This window comes from Anguilla anguilla, chromosome 2 (assembly GCF_013347855.1).
Source record: "Anguilla anguilla isolate fAngAng1 chromosome 2, fAngAng1.pri, whole genome shotgun sequence".
NCBI lineage: Eukaryota > Metazoa > Chordata > Actinopteri > Anguilliformes > Anguillidae > Anguilla > Anguilla anguilla.
This window is the reverse complement of record NC_049202.1, coordinates 19,679,469-19,691,101: the sequence shown is the minus strand read 5'-3', so window position 1 is coordinate 19,691,101 and position 11,633 is coordinate 19,679,469. Positions and strand designations below refer to the sequence as shown.

Here is an 11,633-nt window from a genome sequence, read left to right as displayed (position 1 = left end):
TGGGTGTGCTCACCAAAGGGGAAAATGCCTGATCAATAAGCCAACTTCATTAAGTTAACCATGTGATCGGTAACATCAGCTAGCTAGCTATAATGGTCAGCCAGCACGTGTGTCATTACCTCTTAGCTGCAGAGGAGAGGGTCTCCTTTCTGGCAACAGACAGAGAGAGGCCATCTCTGTGATGGGCTTTTCGACCCCTGGAGCTCCCATTGGCTATGCAAGACATCGAGTAGGCCTCACGTAGAGGATTGTGCCCTATAGGGTGTGATAGTGATATGGAATATCAGAAATACAGACAAAACATACAGTATGCACGATCACATTTGATTGTAAACTGCGTTTAAGAACGTTTCCAAGAACATTTCAGCATTCATGGTTTTTTTCATATCTGTATTTGTTCATGGCTGTTTCCTTATGCAAATCACACGAACATGATTGTGCATAAAATTTACAAACAGCCAGCATTCATCTCATACACTTGGGATATGCACAGAAACAAAGGTCTGCATATGTGTCATGATTGAATCTCATATTGTTTTTTTGTTGGAACATTTTTAAGAACGAAAGAAATAATAATTTAAGAAAAGTTTTGTGAATGAGGCCCAATGCCTCACAGACAGGCGTGTTTGACTTTCCTACACAATTCACTTTAAAATGCTACTTACATACCGGGATTTTCCAGGAACAATGCTTTTTCCTGATATTTTAAATAGTGGATTTAAGGGAAATGTTAAACTCTAGTCAGCACCAAAGATTATCAGCACAGTGGAGAGGGAAGACTTGTCTTGGCATGCTTTGACTGATGTCCCCCCCCTTTGTATCGCATGCACCTATCAGAGCAGGGCACAAGGTCGTCGCCAAGCAGGAATGCAAGCATAGGCAACATCATAATATGTTTAAAATGAGACTAGAACTGCAGCAGTGACTTGGTCTTGCCAAATATAGACCCACACACAAACACATACACACGCAAACACACACACACACTCACACACACACACACGCACACTCCCACACACATTACATTAAAATGCCCAAACAAGGAGAAGACATGGCTGCGGTGTTGCAGAATATTATCCCCTCATTAATTCTGACACACAGTCGAAAAGAGATAGTTGTAAATTAAACACATCATTTTGGGCGGGGGAGCTGTTATCTCACTCAGGAAAAATTTAGGATGTCAGAGAAGAGAACGGGGTGGGCGGGGTCACAGGAGGGACGTATAAAAAAGGGGCGGGAGGTGTCAGACGCTCCAACGGGGCGAGCTCAGAAAGCGAAGGGGGAGGGGCGAGCCGCACCTTTGCCGGACGGTTTCTTGGTGGTGGCGCTGTCCTCGGAGTGAGCCAGGCGCCTGAGCACGTCGGCCAGCGCGGCCTTCAGCACGGCCAGCTCGTCCTCCTGCTGCTGCATGCGCAGCTCCAGCGACGACAGCCGGTCCTGCACGTCCGACGCGCTCGCCGCCGAGATGCTGTCGTCTGGGGAAGAGGAAAAGGACAAAAAAAAATTTCACACTGTATTTTTTTCTCTTTCAACTACACCAGGGGTGGCCACACCAGGTCCTGGAGAGCCGCAGGGTCTTGCTGGCTTTTGTTTTTAGTCGGCACTTAAAGCAGGTGATTGCAAAGTTAACTCACCTTACCTGGTTTCTTTGCTCTAAGTGGTTGTTGTATTTAAGGTGAAAACAAAAACCAGGGGACCCTTTAGCTCCCTGGGACCAGGGTTGGGCGCCACTGCACTGAAAATCTAAACCTGATATAAATCTAATATTTTGTATATTATGTGTTATAATACACATCGCCTGTAATTGGTATTTCTATGCTTTGGCAATATTCACTGGTTTATCATTCATGGCAATAAAGCGCTTTGAATTTACCTGAGAAATAGATGTTGAGGGGGAGAGAGAGCGACAGTTGAAGACAATGGTAGGCAAAAAGAGGTAGAGGAAAGGAGGAAGCGAGAGAAACAAACAGAAAGTGAGAGATATGGGCATAACATTATTAAAAGATATAACACTGATGCACAGCAGTCTTTACCCATCAGTGCAATACTTAATCATTCCTTGCTGCAATTACACAACAGTGCTCACCACAGCATCACTACAGTAGTGCTCCTCACTGAAGTTCTACAGCATGGCTCACCAGAATTTCACTACAGAGTAAAGCCACTTCTCGCTAGTGTTTTACAATACCTCAGCACTGCTCACAAAGGCAGTTCTTGCTGCAACATTAAAATGAACACTGTGCCATACCACAGCAGCCTGCTATCACACACCACCCCCACTGAAACATCAGGCCACGTCACAAACTGCTAGCATTCTTACAGACACACAGCAATAGTGCAGCGCTGTGATTCCACAAGACAGCATGCACAACACAAACACAAAAGGGATGTCCCTCACTCTTGCACAAGAACAGGCACAGGGCTGATGTAGCAGACTCATTCCTATACCACCTGTCATAGGACTGGTGTAGCAGACTCATTCTTAGACCACCTGTCATAGGACTGGTGTAGCAGACTCATTTTTATACCACATGTCATAGGACTGGTATAGCAGGCTCATTCTTATATCACGTCATAGGACTGGTGTAGCAGACTCATTCTTAGACCACCTGTCATAGGACTGGTGTAGCAGACTCATTCTTATACCACATGTCATAGGACTGGTGTAGCAGGCTCATTCTTATATCACGTCATAGGACTGGTGTAGCAGACTCATTCCTATACCACCTGTCATAGGACTGGTGTAGCAGACTCATTCCTATACCACCTGTCATAGGACTGGTGTAGCAGACTCATTCTTATACCACATGTCATAGGACTGGTGTAGCAGACTCATTTTTATACTGCCTGTTACAGGGCTGGTGTAGCAGACTAGTTCGCTCAGTCATGTTCTCACATTTGTGTATTTTTCTTTTTATAGTGCCTTATCAGTGAAAAGCTTTTGAGTCACACCTCAACACAAGGCTTCCTTCCAAAACGCAGTTGCTTTTTCTCCAAAACTGCTAAAAAAAACATCATTTTAGAACTGCCAAAGTTAGACCTGGCTTTCCTAGAGACACATGCTATTACACAGGAAAGTCAAGAGGCAAAGGTTAGCTTCGGTGTTAATTTGCAGGGATTAATGCGGTTTTACCGCGTTAATGTGATCAGAGAGCTGAAATTCATGGAAGAGCTGACAACTGAAATGAAAATGCTGAAGATAGCGGGAAGAACAAAACACTGTATTCTACATTGCGGTAGGAAGAAAGAATAAGTGAAGTCAAAGAGTGAGCACTGGCTGTACCAAAGACTGATGCATTTTTTGTACAAGCAGCACTTGTCTTCAGCCAACTAAAGGCCAGGACAAAACGCCCTGATTTAGAATCCCCGCCATGCAAAGGATTTTCATCTGGAAGGACACAACTAGGGTAATATTTTTCTAAGCAACGTATCCTGCATACCAATAAAAGCTAATGCATTTAGGGGGGAAAACCACCTCCTTAACCGCCTTAGCCTTCCTGTCAGACATTCCACCACCAAGCTACTGCACAGTGCCTGCCCTAAAACTGCCATCTCCTTCTACCTCCCTTGAGTGTTTGTCTAAAACAGATCGATACCGGCGATTGATCTTTCTCCACCACCATCTCATCATTCTCAGCAGGGGCTACCAACATTAGTCTCTTTCTAACCTCAGACCCTTCCCGTATTGTAAGGTGGGCCTTGGCTGCAAGCCTGATTAACTGTTTTCACTGCAGGGACAGGTGCTGGAGCCCAGTATTGTGAGGAACAGCTTCACACATTTACTCGAGATGGGAGAAACCAAAGGTTTCATGAAACTGTGTGTTGCATTAGTCACTCACTGATTAGGCGAACAGCTGCGTTTTTCTTTGGACAGATATGTCAAATGGGTCAGTGCTTGGCAGCTCATTGTATCTCTACCCCTTACAGGTTTCACAGAACCTTGGCTTTCATTTCCCCTACTACAGCCCAAATGTGATAACCAGAGAGCTCAATAAAGAAAGCCTAACCTAACCGCCCCCCCTCTTCCTCAGGGCCTCTCCCTCCCTTTCTCCATCCCTGCAACCTCCTGCTCCCTCAGCTCTGTACCACTCTGAAATGAAAGTGGTTTGACAAGTGCTTTCATCATGGCCTCGATATCCTCACAACATCTCCCTCTGTCTCTGTCTCTCTGTAGCGTTCGCTCTCTCTCATACACACACATATAAAACAGCATCAGCAGATTCTGAGAAGAATCCATGGAGCAGAGCGGTTCTGCTGCCCCAGTTTCATTTGCTTTCATTAACAATTTCCACACTGCAGTCCCTGAGAGAGGCAGAGAGTGCTTCCCTCTGTCTGTTGACACAGAACTAGCTATCTCAGGAACATAAGATCTGACTAACATAAATACTCTTATCACCCTCTCTCTCTCTCTCTATTTCCTCAGTAAATCAACACAAATCAACATAAATCAATAGCATATCAAGCAATAAATGTAAACACACTGTGGACTCTGAAAGAAACAGTCGTTTCATTTCACATTCAGTGGTCCATTGCTCTACACTTGAGGGTTAAGCCCCCTGCTGCTGTTGCAACTTGCAACGAGTGCTCTGTTAACTAAGCAAGAGAACCTGAAGTGCTGGACGACTGTGCTCAACAGGCTGCACTCTGATTGGTCATCACGGACATCACGGTCTCTGCCTACTTTCTGCACTCCAAGGTTTCCATGGAAACGTTCCAGTCAGAACAGGCTGCACATTAGAGCCTGATTCCAGCTCTGCTCTCCAAAGAGACTCACGACGCTGCTCCACTGCACTGGACTGCTCTGCACTGCGCAATGCGCTGCATGATAGAATGAGGTCATCACTCTGCGCAACCATGGGCCGCTGCCATATGAGGCGACGGGTGCGTCCCATTTCTCTTCTCTCCTCGCCTCCTTTCCTCCACTCCTCCACTACCACTCGCCTCCTAACCGGAAGTATGTGGAGGAAAGGAGGGGAGGAGACGAGTTTGAAGCTGCTTCGCGAATACAGTTCTGTGTGCTTCACGCGTCTCCTCCAATATTGGGACACTGGAGGGAGGGAGGACACAAAGATCGGTTTCCAGGGCACGGAGGAGGCGAGTGGGTAGTAGAGAAACGGAGGATGTATTTTTTGAGTACCGGGACGTACCCCAGGTAGACCCTTTGTGTCTGCCCAGTTGCTTCAAGATCGGGTGAGGTCATCACTCCATGCTCCCATGACCTACTGCAAAGCAGGATGATGTCATCGGTCCATGCCTCCTGCACCAACATGACGCATCACTGTAATTCAAACATGGCTAAAATGGCCGTCTAGGGGCTTTCTGACCAAAAGTAATAAACTCGTTTGGCTTTATTCCCACAACAGTAAATATTAAATTATAACACCTGAACTGGGGTGTCATTAGTCCTTCATCAGCTCTGAATAATTGCCAAAAACATTGTAAAAAGCATTATGAGCAAATTATATCTAACATGAGGTTATGAAGCATGCAGTTGAAGCAAGCATTCATATGAATTATAAATCATGTGCCAAATGCTCAACATAACTAGTTTCAATACTATGAAATGCCTAGCTATGAAACGTGTATTCTTACGACCATGGTTATGGTATATTATGTAGCACTTATTAAATTATTATTCATGCTACATGAAACAAAACAGGCAGGATAACCTGTTCATGTATATTTACAGGCACTTACGGATTAAAAACTGAATTTTTCAGTCTGCAGGATTAGTCATAGAATAATGCTTACACTATCTACATGTCAAATAAGTCAGTAAGATGACTTGTTAAAATATAGAAAAAGTAAATAATACACAATCAATCAAATTTATATTTAGCCCATCCAAAACTGTGAAAACCCTGAGAACCTAATGGATGCCAGAAGTAGGTCTACAATTTGTGGAGATCATGAGACTGCTTGTCAGATCTCAAATGTGTGACCTGTGATCTGGCAGTGTTGCTAGGAAACCACAACAAAAATATATGAATTTAACATCTTAACTCTGCACCCCACCCCCACCAACCTTTTCTCAAAAATCCCCCCATCCCTCCCAAAAAATGTAAACCAGAAAGAAACTGTTCCATTAATCCATAACACAGCTCCCCTCCATATCCACCATTAACATACACCTGACTACTCCCAGATTAGATGCCCCTATTCCCCAAGCAGGAGTAGGACAGTTTCAAATTTAATCCATACTAAAGCCTGTCTATCTCACAACAACATTAATTCAGAGATTAAAGCCCCCCTGTGGTCTGCCATGGCTGCCCTATGGGCACACCCCCAAACACCCCCCCCCCTTTCCCACCCCCCAAACCCCACCCCTACCACTCCCGCAGGGGCAGATCACGCTTTCTTCTTTTCCAAATTCATTAGCATGGTTTCTGGTGTAGCCAGCTGCCCATGTATGTAGCTGCAGCCATACGGTACCGTGACTCCCCGGGGAGAGTGCATCACAGGGAATATCAGCCTATCAGCATCCAGCCTTACCGGAGGACGGAGGATCTTTATTCAAGGAGAACTGGTGGAGAAGATGAATTAACCCCTGCAGCGCACCATGTGGCTCTCGCTGAGACTCCTCCCCCACTGTGAGTGTGACATAACCTCAATCTTCAACTGAGATTTCTGTTAAACTCAGATACTCCCCTCCCACCCAACTGCCCACTGGCCCAGTAAACTGGTTTCTATGCCAAATACCCTATGCCCACCCCCCACCCCCTCATACACAAAAATACAAGCACTAGACACACAGAACAGTCACTCAGTATCAACAATGCAGGAGAGAGGGATCTTCAGGCACCAACTGCCCCCCCCCCCCCCCCCCCCCCCCCCCCACACACACACACACACGCTGCCCCCATGTGGCTGAAAGACAGGGGAATCCCAGGCGGCTGGAGAGTGCTGTTTAGAAACCACCTCCGAGCCTTTCACTGTGTTCCCCTAAATGTCTATGTAAGGCTCTTGTAAAATTCCATACAGGAAATGCTTTAAACTGAACCCCATATGACCCCCAAACTTACTGTACACCCACGGCTTCCCTCCAATGCACCGACACTTTCTCCTCACCCCGCCAACCAAACCTAAAATATATCCCCTTCTACCCATTAGAGACTCACAGGGGTACCGCTTCACTCAACCATACCACCTTACATCCGCACATCTAATCTCAAGCAGCGTGCGCATATATAACATGACTAGACCCTGTTCTGGCCGCCTGGTACGCAGTAGATCGGGAAGTGAATAGATTTTGGACGTCCGAACCAACTACTTGGCTGTATTAGTACTTGGATGACCGAGCCAACTTCAGTTTTTTTGTGACCTCGGGCAGACAGAGGATCCCAATGTCAAGTGTCGTCAACCTCGGATGTAGTGCTGTAATGTGCACTAATTTCCAGGAAGTCATCTTAGGATGATAATTAAGGACCCTCTGCCTGGCACTGCAGTCTCCAGCAGCAAGCTTGGCTTGGCAAAAAGAGACTGTTAGGCCGTATCCTGGCCCTCTAAGCACCTCCTGCACTTGGCTTGCTTCTTTATTGGGCTTTTAGCTGTGAGGCACCTAAGCCTTGGCACAGGAATTCTGCGGCGTTGTTTTTCGCCTGTTCAGAAACATCTGTTTAGGAAAGCTTTTAGTCGGCTGTAACCAAACAGCTGTAGCACAGCACTACCATGTACTGAACCTCTGTTTCTCCCTGCCTGTCAGTCATTGCTAGAATTCATTTATTATGATTGTTCATAATCAGTCTCAATCTCACTCTCATTCTCTCTCTCTCAACCTCTCTCTGACTCAAATGGCTCTATACTTTACTGGCGTGGCTACAAGGGTACACTTACATTGCTAAAGCATACGCTAACATACCAAACCTCAAGAATGAACAGCAGCAAACACAGTTACAGCAGATACGTACATAAGAAAGAAAGAGCATTCTACATCCACAAGACATAAATATGAAATTAGCGCACAAACCATATAAGGTCTTTGTTTTATTTTTGTGTTACTGACTGCTCCGCAGTTTGTGGAAAGTGGCAACGTACCGCACTGCCAAAGCTCCAAAGCCACACATGCCTTTCTCTCTCCAGACAGGAATGGCAGCCTCTCAATCTCTGAGATGGCCATAAATTCCATATTTCACGTATTGTCAAAAAATTCAGCTCTGTTTCTTCCTCTTCAGTATGGAAATATAAGCACAAACTGGCTTGTCTGGACAGCCAGTTTTTCCTGTATCCGAACCTCTAAGTTGTGCTCATTAAATCTTATTTTTTTGTCTTTCTCTGTGGACAAAAATAAGACTGTAACAATTTGCAACTCTTTTTAGGTTAGACCCAACAGTAGATTTACTCTCATTTCTACAGTCTCCCTCTTGTGGTCAATTCATGACCCTAACAAAGGCTTCACTGCCTCACATATGCTAGTGGCGGATGGTAGCTGGCTCCAATACAATATACTACGATGTTTACTCAGACCAATGTCAACGAGAAACCACAGTGGACCACTCATTTCTAAATGATACTCATTGAAGGATATATTTACAGTACAGTTCACATTATAATGCAACCCAGACACAGAAATATTGACAAACATACACACAACAATGATATTATAGAAGAAATAGTGGACACATAAACACAAAGTGATGCTATCAGACATGGTAGTACTGACCCAAACACTAAAAAGATGGTAAACACAGCTAAACAGACACAAAAACAGAGTAATGACAACAAACACAGCTCAGTGCTGAAACACACATGAATGACACCACACACGGCAGTACTGACCCAGACTGAACTGTGGTGCCAAGAACACACAGACCCAGACATGCAAGATCACCAAACCCCTGGCAATACTGACACAAACACAGAATCACACTATGCCCTCAGAAATACTGACACTAATGCAAAATTATACTTCATACACAACGGTACTGACACAAACAGAAGGTACAGGGCCAAGCACAAGATGTTCTTGGACTGTAACACACATGTGATAACTGCACAGAGTAAACCTGGAGAGGCACACACAGCTTGGACGGGTGCTAAGCACAGGGCAAGTGAGAGGTAAAGAGGAGATACAGTATCTGCTCCTCAACTTGACTGCCCACATGAATATTGATGGGTTCTTAAACATTTAAATCCACAATGGCCAGTGAAAAACAAAATGTTGAGCTATTTTTGCTGCTTAAGGAATATTGTCATGGATTCCAATATGAATCATCAGTCTGAATGTGTGAAGACAGTGCTCCCTGCGTACTGTGTGTGGTTCAGCAAGCATTTAGAAGACCTGTAATGCATATATGTGCTGTCAGAAACGGCCTCAAAGTCCCTAGACACAGAGACGTCCGCAACCCTATCAGCGTGCGGACCAGACACTGATTAAACTTCATAACAAGCCTGCACTGTCCCTATAGCCCGAGATCTCGAGACTAAATAAAGGCAACCAGGGAATTGTAAATGATTAAATAATTTCGAGCCTTCCACCTTTGGCTCTCCGATCACCAAGGCGTTAAGGCTTTCTGTGTAAAAATATTAAAACGCAACATCTGGATATGTTACGCATGAAAACGACAGAGAAAAGAATACAAAATCAAGTAATTACATTCTGCACGTCGCTTGACATATTTCATGATCTGTCAGCTACGGTTCTGAATGTAGCCTAGTTGATATTCCAAACACAGCTAGACAAAGCGTACTAAGGCTAACCGTGTACAGACAAAGCAATGTAATCTCAAAGACTACGCACAACATCGCCTTCGACATTGTCCTCTGGATAAAAGCGTTGTAAATTCTCGCCTTCAAAACGACATATACAGCAGACCACATCAAAATAATGTTACAATTTGACATCCTCCTGTCTTCAGACAAGAACAGCCTGAATTGCCCCTTCCCTATGTCCAGACATTCCATTGAATATAAGAGCATCACCTCGGCAAAGAAAAAAAAGACAATTAAATTAAATGCCACTCACCTAAACTGCCGGCAAAACCGTCCATTTCTGGAAATATCCACAGATGAGATATTTATGTACTTGTTGGCCGCTGGTTCTATGTACGTTCCGTCTTGCAATCGAGGAGGAGAGTACTAGATTATGTAAAGGCAAGCAGGAGGTTTCTTCAAACCGTCCCTTGCATCAAATAGTGATGCTAACGTGTTTGCCGGATCGGCGCTACCCTCAACCGGCTACGCAGCGCCACTATCGGTGCACTGAGCTCTGCGTGTCGCGTTCCTCCAACGGTGGGATACCCGTGCTGTGCCAGGCTTTCGCGTTTCCGACCCCGCCTGCTTTGGCGCAGGGAGTTTCCCCCTGTCCCGCGGACCTGACTGGCTGTGACAGTGCGCGTCTCCCAGTCTAGGCACACGGGGTCATTTTTGATGATAGTACCTTCCTTTTGTCTGAAGTCTAAGCGAGATAGGTCGTGTTTACACGCCGTACACGCTGATGATAATGATTACAACTGCGTTTAGATTTCAATTGCATGGTGTAATGTGTGTATCTGAAAACAAAATAGGAAATTCATACATTCTGAAGAAAAGAAAACGACGCATTATCCTATGAGTAAAACGCTAATATTATGTATTAGACTACAGTATTTATAAATGTTAGATCTAATGTTGCTTTCACTGGAACAATGTACGTTTTCTGCCCTTCTATGTATGTTATATACATAGAATGGTATCTGACGTTAGGCATTTGTTTTATATTTATTTTGACGTATTATTATTATTATTATTATTATGTAACATGAAAGATTGTATAGCCTAACCTATGTTATATGTGCCTCAAACAACAACTAAAATGATACAAAATTAATTCATTCATTCTTTCATTCATTCATTATATAAATGTGCTTCATTTTTTTCTTTTTTGCCTGAAGTACCTTTATATAATTATAGTATAATTGCTGTTCATTTTAATTACTTTGGTTTGGTCTTACTCTTTACTGTGGTTTTCTTGTGCGATACGTGGTTGAAAATTAGGATTTCATTTAGGATTAGGATTAGGGCAAAATTAGGGCAATAGGGGGCAGCTATGCCGTAATATTGCCTGTTCACCAAAGGTTGGTGAATCAACTCCCTTGCTGTTTTATGGGTTGGAGGTGAGGTATGGGATTAGTTTCATTTTGACCAGAGCTGGTCGAACGAGGCTAAAGGGGGGTGGGGGTGGGGGTGGTGGTTCTGATTTTCGCAGACAAAATTTATATGGACAAAATTGCGACCTGATATTTTTTTAAAAAAGGAAATACGACTTCAGAACAAACATGCCATGCCATGTAAACTGTTTCTCCGCCAGGGGCATGTCAGTTATATTGGTTGGAGAAATCACTTTTCGTTCCGCCCACAACTGGAGATTTTCTGTGCAAATGTTACGTGTAGGCATTTAGCGATTCTCTAATTAAACTGGAAAAGGTTATCATATTTCTTGAATGGGTGTCTTTGCGCGTGGTCAGGGCGTGTGCTGTGTTGTAGGCGAGCGGGCAGATTTTTCACTCCATCAGCCGTTCCAGAGCCACCAGCCTGCATCCGCCTCACAGAGTCTGGGCCAAACCACCCCCAGACCGCCCACGGACTGACTCATGTCCCAGATCAGTGTGCTGCAAACAACTCCCTGCTTCACAGAGTCATTTATTTTCCCTTCCTAG

At 44.5% G+C, this 11,633-nt stretch overlaps 1 protein-coding gene across 2 annotated transcripts in view; it reads right to left on the bottom strand.

The window, feature by feature from the left end:
- LOC118221933 (echinoderm microtubule-associated protein-like 4) overlaps positions 1-10,443 on the bottom strand; it is a 29,390-nt gene extending 18,947 nt beyond the window's left edge. The window contains exons 1-3 of one of the 2 annotated variants that reach the window (XM_035407381.1): positions 9,962-10,443; positions 1,299-1,475; positions 120-255 (exon numbers count right to left, since the gene is read on the bottom strand). In XM_035407381.1, coding sequence (XP_035263272.1) covers positions 120-255; positions 1,299-1,475; positions 9,962-9,986 — 338 coding nt within the window. In that variant the 5' untranslated portion in view covers positions 9,987-10,443. The remainder of the gene's footprint in view (positions 1-119; positions 256-1,298; positions 1,476-9,961) is intronic. The other variant, XM_035407382.1, reaches the window with a different exon arrangement.
- Positions 10,444-11,633: the final 1,190 nt, after the last annotated feature.